Genomic DNA, 16,563 nt, shown 5'->3' with positions numbered 1-16,563 from the left:
CCACATCCAGTTAATTTATTTTTGTACACATGGGGTCTCACTATGTTGCCAAGAGTGGTCAAATTCCTGGCATTGGGAATACAGGCGTGAGCCACCACACCTGGCTGGAATGTTCTTTATGTTACCTCTAACTTATTCTACCAGTTATATATGGCTTCAATTACTTTAGCATTTTTCTAAAAATTACTTTAACATTTTATGATTAAGACAACATAGCCACAAGTATTTCCCAATTGGGCAGATACGTATTTAACTTGCTTGCCTCACAATAGAAAGAAATGGTCCTGTTAATTGGGGATGGCCAAAAATTCTGATTTGAGACTTCCACATATAAGCATACTTATCTCTGCAAATGAGCAAATTTTGCAATGTAGAAGGTAGTATATGTATGTTGAAATCAAACAATGCCCCTTTCCAAACGTAGATCTCTTTTCTTTACTGAACATTATCCTTACATACCACAATTTCCAATATACATAAAAAGCCCTAACCCCTAAAAGTTACAATGAACTTGCCTATTTATACAAAAAAAAAAAAAAAAAAAATTCCCAAAAATGAAAGAAAAAACTTCTGGATTCGAAAACCTTTTCATAATTGAATCCCAAGTTGGGGGGAGGGGGTTAAATGGCTGAAATGTTTATTTAGCACTAAAGAAGTAAATTCAAAGTTGCCTGTGGGTGGCCATGTATAATAGACGATTTAGTTGACAAAGTTTGATTTATAAAATATACTTACGTATTTTTTCTTAGGCAAAATCAGCAGCAACCTGGAATTCATATTTATATGGGATATTGCCAATGTTTTTCTCTTTGACAGTACTGCTAAAAATAACCCAGAGTCCGATCAACTTTATCTGGCATATGGAAGAAACAATACAAGGGCAAGAGGATTCTCAAAAGCAGTATAACTGACAAAGGTAAAGAGTTTAAAAAGGTCTTGATTAGCTGATGACCAGAACATGAACATCTTCCACAGAGAACTCAGTCTCCTAAATCTCTCCTTTCTTAACATCAATCACCTTTACCTTCCCTGATTTCTCAATCCAGCCATATCTACTTCTGGTCCTTTAGAAACCAGGTGTTTTTATATCCCAGATTCTCTCAATGCTCCCCCCACCCCCACCAAAGTTCTCATGACAAAGAATACACTTTGAATGTTTGGAGGAAGAAAAAAAAAAAAAAAAAACAAAGACAAGGACACAGAAAAACAAGTTATTTTTCCCCCCATAAGTAAATAAAACTGCAAACGACTCTTTCCTGTGTTGAAATCAACATGCTTTTGTAATGAGCAACACCTTAGTGACAGGGCATTCGATAAATTTAGTAAATTAATGGACTACCAGACAGAGAACTAAAAATAGGAATTAGGTACCCCTTAAAATGTCATTTCTACTACCAAAAAGGCTGTTTTATCAGTACCAAGTTCCAATACATCTGAGTTATGCTGAGATTTAACTTTTAGTCAATTCAATTTCTGTACTTTAAAACAAAAAATCCAGTTCATATTTTGTAATTTATGAACTTTTAGGATAGGAAGATAAATTCCTCTGTTTTAGAAAGAAAGTAGATCACATCAGTTAAATGAACTTTAATTCATTCATTGAAACACCTGTAACTAGCAGCAAAAATTCCCAATGTACACTGCTTTTACTAACATGGGGAGTTGATTTTGTGTGCTTTTATTTTTTCCATTCAAGTTAGTTTGTAAAATTTTTAAACCATCTAATAGAAGGTATATAATTTAAAACATCCTATAGAAATGACATATTACCAGTAATTCACAATTAAAAAAAAAACTCAGCCACAAAAAGAAGTCAAAGCTAAAACCAAGATTTTTACTATGAATCAGTGCTTCTATTACCCTTCTGAAAGAAGTTATATTTTAATGTGATGTAAAGGCAACAATGAAAGTTCTTCTTTAAATTAACCACCTAATTTATCCCTAAAATTACAAAGAATCAAAGTCTTTTACAGATCAAGTGCAGTAAACTAAAATGTTCTCTCAGCACAAAGCAGCACTAGAAAAAGTAACAGTTATAGATGGGAGTTGACTAGTTTTGCAGTGGCTGCTCCATCAATAAAAACAGACATCAGACGGTATCCATCCCAGAGCACAGACACAACTACAGGCTAGATGTGAAGAATGCGTCACACTCTTGGCTGATAAATGTCCTTTGTCTTTGACTCTTTCTAGTTTGAATGAAGTGGATTTTTTAAAAGTTTAAATCAGGTCATGTAAGTTGGCTGCTTTAAGTAACATCATGATGAGGTATGAAAGCTCTGAATATCCCTTAAATTCAGCAGGATTTACCAGAGATGTACATATAATAGCTTGTCAGGGGCAACTTCCAAATAGTTTTTACACTTTGGGGTTATACTGAATTCTAGAAGAGGACAAGTCTAAATAGATTTTAAAGGGTATGCTCTGAAACAGAAGTGAGCAACTTTTCCTTCAGAATTCATTTTAAACAGCACATCAACAAAAAAATCTTCTGATAGTATATTCCAACATTGAGTCATGATGGCCAACTAGCACCGAGAAGTCATATTGAACTCATTTGCAGTTCTCTTGGCAATTAAGCATATTTTTTCATTACAGTCCAAGCACAAGTGTAGATCACTGAACACAGTACTGGAAGAGCCATTTGCAGGTACAGATTGCAGTCATCATTAAATGAGCCAGAAGGTGGATATTATTTTTATTGGGGAGGGGGGTAAGGGGTGTGCAGTACTAGGAGATGAAATAAAATGATTTGGAAACAATGAGGTTATTAGAAAAGTTCACTGTCCTTATTTGGGTTAAGCAGGTCATGTTGCAAAGATGTTTTTTTTTTTTTTTTAAAATAAAAGGATGCTACATTAAAAGGAATCATATGTGCAGCATGAATACATTAGAATCTAGCTGCACTTGACTTAAGAAAAAAATCCCTAAGTAACTTATAAAAGTATGTGTTATGTGCTAGTCACAGAAGGGAAAAGCACCTAGGGTGAACTTAAATTTAATGAGGACCTTGATCAGGACCACAAAGCCTGAAACATTTATTTTAATGCAGAAACACAGCCTCTAGTCAACCGGTTTTGAGTTTAGGAAAACTGGAGGGTGGTTTTTTTGTTTTTCTTAGTTTTTATGGAATTATAGGATATGGTTTTAATTACTGAAGATTCTAAATCTTTATGCCAGCATTAGGACTAAACCACTTCCAAATCTGAAGACACATAAGACCAAAAAGATGCAAAAGCCATACAAATTAATATGTGCCCCTTTCCTTTCTGCTCTAAGGGAATCTGCAAACCAGTATCACATTTAAGAGTCAAAGTGTTAATTCTTCAGCATTTCTGACAACTAGAAAGCACATTCACTGAAGGCTGAAGGTGAGGGAGTGGATGGTTTAACTTTAATATCTGAAGAATGGCGCCAATAGAGGAAAAGAAACCATCCAATCTCAGTAAGTATTAATGCAAACTTGGCTAGAAAAAGCCATCAGGTAATCCAAGGGTTCACTGTGGAAGAACTCATGAAAAGTACTCTGAAGTATACACAACAGGTCTAAACATCTCCCTTGTCGTAAGTAGTTGTGTGAAATTCAAGATAAAAGTTTATTCTCATCTTTTAATGTCAGTTTTTCCCATGTTAAAGGGAACAAGGAGGAGTCCTCTTTTTCCCCCATAAAAAAGGGAGCCACATTAATATGTGTATATTCCCATGACTCTAACATAGGTGCGGATCTCCAAAGCCTAGGGATTTTTTCCATAACAGAGTGGGCCGTTCTGGTTACCCTTGTTATTAGAAGGGTATTCCACCACAGAGAGCCAGAGGTTTTCCAGATGTGTGTAAGAGAGCAGGTGCGCAAGGCAAGCAAATGAGCGCAAACAGTATTATGGAAAACATTTGAGAAGTTAGCTCCATGAGGACTGTGGGCTCCACAAGAGGACTTGACGGGGTAGCCTGGTCTGACACAGGAACGTGAAAGCAGAGTATTGCTTCAAAGCTGGAAACCTTCCATAGGAGCCTCACACTGCTGGAAGATGTACTGCTGCTGGCTAAGGTCAACCTGGGGCGCAATGCTGCTATCCTCATCTTCAGTCCCGAAGTAGTGCTCAATAAGGTCAAAGGCCTTCTGGTAGATCTCCTGGTTTTCATGACTCTGTAAGAACTCAATTTTATCCAGACCTAAAATGAATAAAGGAAAATCTTTATTGTAATGTCTAATATTTGCTGCAAATTCTGATAAAACTATATTTTGCCATATGTGTCCTTAATTGATATAAAGGAAGATTATCTATTTGAATCTCATAAGTATTTTAAAAATGATTGCTGGGATTACACCTGAAATTAATATACTATTAAATTCACATGCAAGCAACATCTAGTGTGCAGATGGAGCAATTTCCTTAATAATAACCATTTCATCCAGTGCCTAGTAATAATATTAGTGCTTTTATTGGACTCTATGGCCTAACTGATTTTGGACCATATGCTTCCTTAGTCATTGCATCTTACCATAAGCTTCTTCAATCAAAGCACAGTAAGGGTTAATGCCATTGCCATTCCTTTTGGCTTCTTGTTCTCCAAGTCTCAGGATATTTTCTAAGCCATTCAGGGCAACTTGTACAATCTTAGAGTCCATGACCGTGAGGAGATCACAGAGTGGCTTGATACAACCCAGTTCTACTAGGTACCTAAATTAATACAAAGAAAATTTAGTCAAACAAAATATTTAAACCTTGTAGAACTTTAATGAAATAGGTGAGTCATCCTCAAACTTACTGCAGATAAAAAAAAGGCTCTCATCCAACCATACAAGCTATACCTTATCATAAAAAGCCTATAAATAAATTATCCCCAAACCTGATCTCAGGCACCCTTCTCCATTCTTTTTAAATCCAATTATGGACTCCAAAAAATGGAATACTCTCTGAATTTGAATATAAGCAGCTCATCTAAACAGAACAGGTTTGACTGATTAATTTCCACCTTATTTCCATAGGTAATGACATCTCTGAAACATGACACGCTTGGTGCTAAAAGCTAGTTTCTTTACAAAACTAAACATCTTTCCATATGACCCAGCAATCAGTTGGACATCTACTCAAATGAAAACTTATGCCCACATAAAAACCTTAACAGAAATGTTTACAGCAGCTTTATTCACAATTGCCAAAAACTATTAATAACCAAGATTTTCTTCAGGAGATGAATGGATAAACTGTGGTACACCTATATTATGAAATGTTATGCAGTGCTAAAAAAGAAATGAGCTATCAAGCCATGAGTAAACACAGAGGATAACCTTAAATGCATTATTACTAAGTGAAAGAACTCCATCTGAAAAAGCTACACAATACATGAATCCAACTATGTGATATTCTGAAAAATGCAGAACTAGACAAAAAATAAAAAGAATAATGACTGCCAAGGATTCTAAGGGTTGAACAAAGACGTGGGGATGGTAAGTGAAGTAGAAAGTAATTTTAGGGCAGGAGAACACTATTCTGTACATACTGCAATGGTGGACATACAACATTGTAACTGTATGAAGAGTGAACTATTTGTTTCTTGGAGACAGAGTCTCACTTTGTTACCCTTGGTAGAGTGCTGTGACATCACAACTCACAGCAACCTCAAACTCTTGGGTTCAAGCGATTCTCTTGCCTCAGCCTCCCCAGTAGCTGGGACTATAGGCGCCTACCACAACACCTGGCTATTTTTAAAGAAGAGGTCTCGCTCTGGCTCAGGCTGGTCTCGAACCTGTGAGGTAAGGCAATCCACCCTCCTCGGCGTCCCACAGTGCGAGGATTACAGGCGTGAGCCACCACACCTGACAAGAGTCTGTACTTTTCAAGATTAGAAGCAATTTAAAGTGATATTTTCTTTTCTTTTCTAGAGACAGTCTCACTATATTAAAACTAGGATAAGGGCTATTCTTCGTTTTTTTTTTGTTGTTGTTTTTTTTGAGATAGACTCTCACTATGTTGCCATCAGTAGAGTGCAGTGGCATCATAGCTCCCAGCAACCTCAAACTCTTGGGCTTAAGTGATTCTCTTGCCTCAGCTTCCCAAGTAGCTGGGACTATAGGCGCCCACCACAATGCATAGCTATTTTTTTGTTGCAATTGTCATTGTTGTTTAGTAGGCCTGGGTTCAAACCCACCTGCCTTGGTCTATGTGGCCAGTGCCCTAACCACTGAGCTATGGGCCAAGCCTAAGATGGTATTTTCTGATGCAACCTCTCATTTTTGGAGAATTAAGGCATTATTATATTAAGAGGAAAAAAGGACTATGTTCTCAGGCTTAAGTTTGAAGACTTGAAAAGATGTCTGAGAAGCATCACAAAAAATAAGTACAATTCTATAGTTAACAACTGGGAATGGTTCCTGTGGGTGACATAGTTAAAACATCTAGATAAAATGAATACTGGTCATCAAAGTCAACTGACTTTTGTGGTAGAATAAACTATAAAAGTACCACCAAGGTTTTTTCTGAGTAAGGATATTTAGTACACAATACATTATCTAGAAAACTGAGTTATTTTCTAAAATTTCATTAGTGCTGCAAATCTGAGTGATCACATGGGTAATTTTACATTTAAGAGTTCCTTTACGGAGCAGAAATCTATGATGAAGAAATCTAGGTTCAGGACAGAGAAAAGTTGAGTTTTAAAAGACTGAATGGTAAAGTCAGGTTTCTCCAGGTAGTAACAAATTCACTGTGATCTAAAACCACTGCCTTTAAACAGGATTTACTCCTCCACATCCTGTTATCAGCACCACCATTTTCCAGCCATCTTTTGACTTCCCTTTCCTTTGTTTCCCTATACCTTTCCACAAATCCTACAGACCCTTCTTTCCCATATCCAGACCCGCTATCATCTTAACCCTGGCTATCATTATACTCTGTACTACTGTAATGGCATCTTACTTGCTCTCATTCTTCTCAAAACAATACATTTCGCATGTCACTCTTGAGGTCAGACACTCCAAGTTTTCCCAACACCCAAGACTAAGTAAGGCCTTTATCCTAGTATTGAAAGTCCACCAATCACTTAAATCCTCATCCTTGTGAAAGAATTACCTATAGCAAGATTGATCTCCTCTAAAAACATTTACTGTGCATTCTCTCACACTTTTCCTCACGCTATTCTCACTCCTTCAAAATTGCCAAATCTCTATCTAAATAGTAACTTTCTCTCTTTCATACATCTTTAACTCCAGTCAACATTCCTTATGCCTCTTAAAAACATAGTATGTATTCACAATTATATTCAGCCCTGAATTACTGGTATTTCCTAAATTATTCTAACTGATTCTTGCATCCAAATCTTGTATCTTCAACAAGAATGAGCAGAAGCCAAGTAGGTACCTCTGTCCATAACATCAGTTTTTTTCCTATAATTTGGAGTTTCAGGATTTTTGTGATGATCTTTCAAGATAACATTTCATATATATGTTAAGAAAAAATTGCTAGGAGATTGATAATTAACTTCATTATTATAAATAGCTATGCTAAATTTTTTTTTTTTTTTTTTTTTGACAGAGCCTCAAGCTGTCCCCCTGGGTAGAGTGCCGTGGCATTACAGCTACAGCAACCTCCAACTCCTGGGCTCAAGCGAGTCTCCTGCCTCCGCCTCCCAAGTAGCTGGGACCACAGGCGCCCGCCACAACGCCCAGCTATTTTTTGGTTGCAGCCATCATTGTTGTTTGGCGGGTCCAGGCTGGGGATTCGAACCCGCCACCTTAGGTGTACGTGGCTGGCGCCTTAGCGGTTGAGCTATAGGCGCCGAGCCAGCTATGCTAAATTTTAAAAAGGAACAGTCGTGATTCCCTTCTTCTCTAACTGAGCAAAACACTCCTAAATACTTTCAAATGAAATATGACACAATATTTTAGAAATGTTTTTAAAACATATATGTTTATGGTTTAATTATTTCAATTAAGAAAAGATATTTGGTATAGAGACAATTAATGATTATAAATGTGAATCTGAACATAGTTTATTCAAATAACTATTCTACAGTACTTGATATATATTGCTCTCTGGTGACAGCATACTTAAAAACACAGTACCCTGGAACCAGAATCTTAGAAGTTAAAAAAATTATAAAAGACAAATGTACTTCTGAAGTCCACCTGAAGTCTTTCTCGAATAACCTGTCCATTATGACATTTATTGAACTTGCTATTGCCTACATTAATCTGTTTGCAGTGTTAATATTTCAGGTAAGTATTTTTCTTTTCCTCTTACCTACTTTTGCAATTTATTAGTACTATTCTTATTTTTTAATTCTAAACAGAGCACTCAAAATTATCATTTGTTGAATGCCTACATATAATCCATAAAGAAGCAATGTAAGTACTTATGGGTGTCTGATGACATATGAGGAAGGGGTTAATGCTCTAACACTCATTTGAAACCATTTTCCCCTTATTTGGATTTAGTTAGCATTTAATTATATGATAATTTCATATTTATACTTTCTCTGCCCATAAAGATTATAAACTGTTACCAAGGAGTAACAATTTATAGAGACTTACCACATAAGTCTCTTCCTTTACTGAATACCATAATACTTTTCAAGATAATTGCCTCTATTGAATTTGGCAATTTATTCTAAGACATACTTCTCTTTCAAGTCTGGTCTAATTCTTATTATTAAGATATTTCTGACCAAGCAGCTCTAGAGTAAGTTGAAGTCACCTATCTTTCTGTTGCCTCAAACCTCAACTCTGCCTTTTTATTTCCTTTTTTTTCTTTTGAGACAGAGTCTCCCTTTGTCACCCAGGGTAGAGTGCCATGGCATCATCATAGCTCACAGCAACCTCAAACTTTTAGACTCAAGAGATCCTCTTGCCTCCAGAGTAGCTGGGACTCCAGAAGCCCGCCACCACTCCCAGCTAATTTTTAGACACAGGGTCTTGCTCTTGCTTAGGCTGGTCTCGAACTCCTGAGCTCACACAATTTCAGCCTTGGACTCCCAAAGTGCTAGGATTACAGCCACCACGCCCAGTGTATGCCTTTTTATTTTTAACAAAAAAAAAAAAAAAAAAAAAAACCTGTGATATAAGGAATCAAATACACATTTGAATCTAATCATGACACTGAGAACAATCTTCCAAATTTAATTAAGCATTTTTACTTAAGATCATCTCTCATTCACTTCACTCCTCAAAAATACATAATCTTTTACTCTTCGGTAATATGGGAAAATTTATAAAATGACAGTCACAACAGTAATTTTTCCTTTAATTTACAAGATGCTTACCAACTGGCTAGTACTTACTTGATTTGTTCAGCTGATCCTCCAGAAGTTGCATTTGTGATGGCCCAGGCTGCTTCTTTTCTTGTCCGAAACTCAGCAGTTTGTAATATACTAATGAGGGCTGGAAAAATATTGGCATCTATCACAGTCTGAAATTAAAGAAAAATTTAAGTGGGGAAAACATTTTTAATGGAAAGGGAAATAAAAAGATTTGTAAAAATGTTCATGATATTAACTGTAACTGTTAAGATAGCTTCACTATTGACATCCCTTCCCCTATTAAAAATGAATTAGAGAGTCAAGTCGTCATCACCCCTAATGTTCAGGCTATACTTGGTATTACTGATAATACCTATCCTGAAGTTTGTGATCTTGTACCTACTAGTTTTCTGAGTTCTCTTCTATTTTCTTATCCTCTCTTGTTCTACCCACAGTTAACAAATTATAAAAATTCAATTTTCTGTTCTCTTGCTACTCTCGTTTCTCTCATAACATGTGATCTTACAAATGTACTGAAACTCTCCAGTCCTCACTTCTCAGTGAAACTTTAGCCCAATAACTGGCAGTTTACTTTATGTCCGCTAGTCACCTCGAACAGATCATCTTTACTTTATATCAGGTCTCTTTTTATAGTTCTCTAGTTCACAAAGGCTACTAGTTTATTTATTCATTTCTTTTTTTTTTTTATTTATTCATTTCTAAGTTCAATCAGCTACCAAGTGTCCTTACCATTCTCAATTTAGAATGTCCTGGTCCATCTTTTACTTTCCCTTAGCACTGCAGCCATCCTATTCCAAAGCCACCAACTCTCAACCAGATTAACAGCCATACAGTTGGATGAAATACTTTTACTTAATTCAGCTCACATATTAACACTAAAATTGTCTTCCAAAAAATTACTATCTTCATGTTTCTCTTTAGCTCAAGAACCTTAAATGGGTTCGTATCATTTTCTGCATCAAGAAACTGAGAATTTCTTGGGACTGCAAACTAATGCAGCCTTCTTGGAAAGAAACATGGAGACTCCTCAAAGAACTCAAAATAGACCTTCCATTTGATCCAATAATCTTATTACTAGGCATCTACCCAGAAGAAAAAATCATTTAATTAAAAAGGACATGTGCACTAGGCACAAATAGATCTTCCATTTGATCCAATAATCTCATTACTAGGCATCTACCCAGAAGAAAAAATCATTTAATTAATAAGGACATGTGCACTACGCACAAATAGATCTTCCATTTGATCCAATAATCTCATTACTAGGCATCTACCCAGAAGAAAAAATCATTTTATTAATAAGGACATGTGCATTGTTTATTGTAGCTCAATTTACAATCACCAGGATGTGGAAACAACCTAAATGCTCACCAATCCAGGAATCAATTAATAAACTATGGTATATGTACACCATGGAATACTATTCAGTCATTAAAAAGATGGGGTCTTTTATCTTTTGCATTAACCTTAGTGGAGCTGAACCACATTCTTCTTCATAAAACACCACAAGAATAGAAAAGCAAGTATCCAATGTGTCGATACTAGTATGAAGCCAGTAGAAGATCTAATACATGCCCCTGTAAGAGAAAAACTCAATCCAAGTAGGGGGAGAGAGGAGGAGAGAAGCATGGGTGTGCTCTCACTTAATGGGCACAATGCACAATGTAAGGGTGTATGGGCACACCTCTTGGGTACAGGATACAACTACAAAAGGGACTCTACCTAATAAAGGCAAATATTGTAAGCTAATTGTACCCTCACGTTTATCTCAAATAAAAAGAAAAAAGAAAGAAACTGAGAATTTCTGCATAAAATCCTGGTGGCTATAGGAAATCAACTATAGATGAAATCATCTAGTACACATGCTACAAATTGGTATAGCTATCAATCTCAGTCCCTAATTCAGCATTCTAGAAGCAATTAACTATGCTTTCTGGGCCAAGAATTCCTTCTATTATACCAGTGTAGGAATCAGCAAAGTTTAGTAGAAAGACACCTAATCCTGCTCCTGTCATTTCCTAGAGGTGTCCTTAAGTAAATCATTTTATTTCTTTAAGATAGTTTCATCTTTCTTTTTAATATTTTTATTAACAAATACTAACTATATATATTTATGGGATACAATGCAAAGCTTCAATGTATATGTTCATTGTGGTATGATGATGTTTCCACTCATCTCCAAGTCCCCTGAGTCTGTGTTCTATTTTTACTTATCCCTTATTTAGCCTTGACCACGGCTCATGATAAACCTGTTGGTCTACTGTTTATTTTCCACTTGAATTACTCTCTTATTGATAGAAAGGCAAAAGTAAAGGGCAGATAACCATTAAAAGAAAAAGATATCCAAACATTCATGAAAAACTAAAGCAATCTACTTCATGGGTCCACTGGATGGACAATGAATATTTTACTCGCTGAGAGTAAAGCTAATCTAATCATATTTAGCATGAAGTTCATCACAACATTTTGGAAATACAAGACTATTTCTTGAAACTTGGCAAATAATAAAGGCTATGGAGAAAACCAAGACCCACGTGTAAATTTCAAAAGACTAAAACCTATAAGCTAGGATAAAGAATCAGACTACAAGATATGACAACAATCTTGGAAGTTATTGCTCTTCATAGCAAAAATGAAAATAACACATATTTTAAGGGTTACTACTTAAAAGAAAGGTAGGTCCCCTGAGATTACCTGGATCTGTGCCCTATTTCCAGCTGTTATATTAGATATTGTCCAACATGCTTCCTTTTTGATAGATTCCTTTGGGCTACTCAGCAAATGCAATAAACTCTGTAGAGCTGAACAATTCAAAATTACCTAAAAGAAAAAGTTTGACATTTGACATTTTTACATGTGTTGTTCCAAATAAATCTTTAACTCAATAATTCATTTTAGGAAAAACATAGGCAAAAAAATAACAGTATCTCCCCTTGAAACTTTGGAAATAAGTAATTTTATTATATAGGTTAAAAAGAAGTATTCACTGCTAATAAGAATTAGTTTCTAAGATTACCAAAGCAGTTTCATTGTATACAATCACAACTGCTAAAACCACACTTAATAAGACACAACAACATTTGTATTAGTAATTTAAAAAGGATTACTCATTCACCTTCCTATCCCTATAGAGTAACTCCTCTTAATGGGTAAATATATCGAGTAGTCAGAAAGATCAGAAGTTGTCTTCCAGTTTTTAAATCTTCTGATAATTCTTTACCACTGGTAGTCAATGAATTAATACATACTTACTAACAAAGTAGTTTGAAGTCTATCAGGTGCTTTATAGGATACAAAGATAAAAAAGATATGACCCCACCTACATTAAATAGCTTACAAAGGTGAAGGATATTCTAACAGAAACCAAAATCACAACGTTTCAATGATTAAAATACTATGTAGCAGGCTCAAAACTCAATCAATCACTGAAAAACAGAATAGATATCTAGTTCAGAAACAAATATAGATGTTTAGGAAGAATTAAGTATGTAATAAAAGTTAATCCTTTCTTTCCTCCAATGACTGGTGGTTTTATTTAACAGAGTAAGAGGCTAAATAGTTGAAAATCATTTTTTCAAAATCAATTCTTTTTTTTTTTTTTTCCAGTTTTTGGCCAGGGCTGGGTTTGAACCTGCCACTTCTGGCATATGGGGCCAGGGCCCTACTCCTTTGAGCCACAGGCGCCGCTCTCAAAATCAATTCTTAATCCTAACAGTTATCAAAATAAATTAGTAACCAAGTATTTTTAAAATTATGAAGTAAAAAAAGAAAAAAAATTCACCAAATCATTTTTCCTATCAAAAATCATTAAGAAATTTAAAATGCATACTATACAATATAAAAAATTATTTACAGCAAATAAGTGGAATCCTACCTTTATTTTGTCAATTGAAAAGAGAAACGAATATATATATATTTTTGGCCGGGGCTGGCTTTGAACCTGCCACCTTTGGCATATGGGGCTGGCACCCTACTGCTTGAGCCATAGGTGCCGCCCAACAAAACTAATATTTTAATAGAAAGTACCTCACAAGTAATTGAAAGAAATGCAAATTGAAACGAAGCCATTTTTGGTTATTATATACAGCTCAAAAAATAAAACCTGCAGTAAAACAGGTATGATCTTTCTAAAAACAATTTGATCATACGCATCAAGACATAACAATAAATGTTAGATAAAATATATGTGAACAAGAAAATACAGTAAATTGTTAATATTGATAATATTTCTTTCTTTTTTTGTTTTTTTTTTGTTTTTTTAGAGACAGAGTCTCATTTTATCACCCTCACAGCAACCTCCAACTCCTGCGCTTAGGCGCTTCTCCTGCCTCAGCCTCCAGAGTAGCTGGAACCACAGGCACCCGCCAGAACACCCGGCTATTTTTTTGTTGCAGTTTGGCTGGGGCTGGGTTCGAATCCACCACCCTCAGTATATGGGGCCAGCACCTTACCCACTGAGCCATAGGTGCCACACAATATTGATAATATTTCTAGATAATGTGTTCTGAGTTAACTTTTACATTCTTCACATTTTCCTGTATTTGATAAAATTTTCTAAAATAAAAAATATTATTTTAATATTCAGAGCTAAACCCCAAAAGAAGAAAAGATAAGGAATAGTATAAGAGATGTTACAAAGCAATTTTTTAAATTCCACAAGTAGTTGTCTGAAAAATAAACATGTCAAAAATTAAAGAGAACACTCAAAGAATAGTCAAGAAAAAACTTTATGGAGGACACCCTTGAAACACAGAGTGGCTACTAAAGAAGAGATCTGGCTCGGCGCCTGTGGCTCAAGCGGCTAAGGCGCCAGCCACATACACCTAAGGTGGCAGGTTCGAATCCCCAGCCCGGGCCCGCCAAACAACAATGATGGCTGCAACCAAAAAATGGCCGGGCGTCGTGGTGGGTGCCTGTAGTCCCAGCTACTTGGGAGGCTGAGGCAGGAGACTCGCTTGAGCCCAGGAGTTGGAGGTTGCTGTGAGCATGATGCCATGGCACTCTACCCAGGGGGATAGCTTGAGGCTCCGTCTCAAAAAAAAAAAAAAAAAAAAGAAGAGATCTATATCCCCAAAATTAATACATTAGAAGAAAGAATGAGACAGAATCTTAAGGTAGAAATTACTTAGAGCCTTCCAAGGCCCTTCATCTCACAGGCACTAAAAAAGTTTCTTGTTCCTAAGAGAAAAATAAATAATGTGAACATTATTTTAGGAAGATTAAGCTGTTTTTAAAGAGGAATACATTAAGAGAGGTGGTAACTGCTTAACAGAGTAGAAGAATAGATCAGGTGGATACAGCAACAATCTGTGTGTGAGAAGATAGGGAACAAAATAAGGTAACTGGACATGGATCAAGTGCCATTAAGATACAAGCTCTGATGATTTGCTACACAAAGTCTAAGAGAAGAGATGCCAATTATAACAGCAAAATTTCAAGTGGGAGTGAAGAGGAGAATAGTTATGCCATTATTTAGACTAGGAAAAATCAAGCCTTGAACTTGTCTATAATGAGACCTATGAAACCCTGAGAAAAGTAATAGCTGAAGATGTTAACAAATGGAAAAACATATCATGCTTGTGACTCTGAAGAATCAACACTGTTATGTCCATACTACCCAAAGCAATCTACAGATTTAACACAATCCCTATCAAAGCACCAATGTCATACTTTAAAGAACTTGAAAAAATTGTACTTCATTTTATATGGAATCAGAAAAAACCTCGAATAGCCAGTACATTACTTAGAAATAAAAACAAATCAGGAGGCATCATGTTACCAGACTTCAGATTATACTATAAATCTACAGTGATCAAAACAGCATAGTTTTGATCTGGCACAAAAATAGAGATGTAGATATATGGAACAGAATAGAGAACCTAGAGATGAACCTAAGCACATATCGTCATTTGATCTTAAGCCTAACAAAAACATACATTGGGGAAAAGATTCCCTATTTAACAAATGGTGCTGGGAGAAACTTGGCTAACCTGTAGAAAACTAAAACCGGACCCTCACCTTTTACCACTAACAAAAATTGATTCTAACTGCATAAAAGATTTAAACTTAAGACATGAAACTATAAAAACACTAGAAGAGGCGTGGCGCCTGTGGCACAAGTGGCTAAGGCATCAGCCACATACACCTGAGCTGGTGGGATCGAATCCAGGCTGGGCCCGCCAAACAACAATGACAGCAGCAGCCAAAAAATAGCTGGGTGTTGTGGCAGGTGCCTGTAGTCCCAGCTATTTGGGAGGTGGAGGCAGGAGAATCACTTGAGCCCAGGAGTTGGAAGTTGCTGTGAGCTGTGATGCCATGGTACTCTACCCAGGGTGACAGCTTGAGGCTCTGTCTCTGGAAGAACAAAAAAACTCAAAAAAACCCAAAAACACTAGAAGAGAGTGCAGGGAAAACACTTAAAGATATTGGCCTGGGAAAATATTTTATGAGGAAGCCCCCCCGCCTCCGCCGCAATTGAAGAAACACCAAAAATATATTACTGGGATCTGATCAAACTAAAAAGCATTTGCACAACTAAGGGCACTGCAAGTAAAGCAGACAGCCCTTCGGAATGGGAGAAGATTTTTGCAGGTTATGATTCTGACAAAGGTCTGATAACTAGAACCTATAGAGAATTCAAATTAATTAATAGGAAAAGAACGAACAACCCCATTTCTTTGTGGTCAAGAGACTTGAACAGAAACCTCTCTGAAGATAACAGGTACATGGCCTACAAACACCTGTTGTGAAAAAATGCTCACCATCTTTAATCATCAGAGAAATGCAAATCAAAACCACTCTGAAATATCAACTAACTCCAGTAAGATGAGCTCTCTTGACAAAATCCCAAAACTGCAGATGCTGGTGTGGATATGGAGAAGGCAACGCTTCTACATTGCTGATGCAATTGCAAACTAATACAGCCTTCTTGGAAAGAAGTATGGAGAATTCTCAAGGAACTAAAAGTTGACTTACTGTTTGATCCTACAATTCCATTACTAGGTATCTACCCAGATGAACAAAAATCATTTTACAACAAAAACATTTGCACCAGAATTTTTGTTGCAGCCAAATTCATAACTGCCAACTCACGGAAGCAGCCCAAATGCCCACTAACCCATGAATGGATTAACAAATTGTGGTATATGTATACCCTGGAATACTATGCATCCATCAAAAAGATGGAGACCTGGTATCCTTTATATTTACCTGGATGGAGCTGAACATATTCTTCTTAGTAAAGTATCTCAAGAATGGGGGAAAAAGTATCCAATGTACTCAATACTATTATGAAACCAATATATAATC

The 16,563-nt window shown here is 36.2% G+C and overlaps 1 protein-coding gene across 2 annotated transcripts in view; it reads right to left on the bottom strand.

Annotated features, from left to right (window-relative positions):
* Positions 1 to 1,813: 1,813 nt before the first annotated feature.
* KPNA1 (karyopherin subunit alpha 1) overlaps positions 1,814 to 16,563 on the bottom strand; it is a 30,124-nt gene continuing 15,374 nt past the window's right edge. For both annotated transcript variants that reach the window (XM_012808434.2, XM_012808436.2), the window contains 4 exons: positions 11,950 to 12,075; positions 9,277 to 9,404; positions 4,501 to 4,679; positions 1,814 to 4,170 (listed from right to left, as the gene is read on the bottom strand). In XM_012808434.2, the coding sequence (XP_012663888.1) occupies positions 3,983 to 4,170; positions 4,501 to 4,679; positions 9,277 to 9,404; positions 11,950 to 12,075 (621 nt within the window). In that variant the 3' untranslated portion in view covers positions 1,814 to 3,982. The remainder of the gene's footprint in view (positions 4,171 to 4,500; positions 4,680 to 9,276; positions 9,405 to 11,949; positions 12,076 to 16,563) is intronic.

Source organism: Otolemur garnettii, unplaced genomic scaffold (genome assembly GCF_000181295.1).
Source record: "Otolemur garnettii isolate 467f Iridium unplaced genomic scaffold, OtoGar3 scaffold00089, whole genome shotgun sequence".
Classification (NCBI taxonomy): Eukaryota; Metazoa; Chordata; class Mammalia; order Primates; family Galagidae; genus Otolemur; species Otolemur garnettii.
Note: the sequence above shows the minus strand (reverse complement) of the source record. Positions and strands in the feature narration are given on the sequence as shown.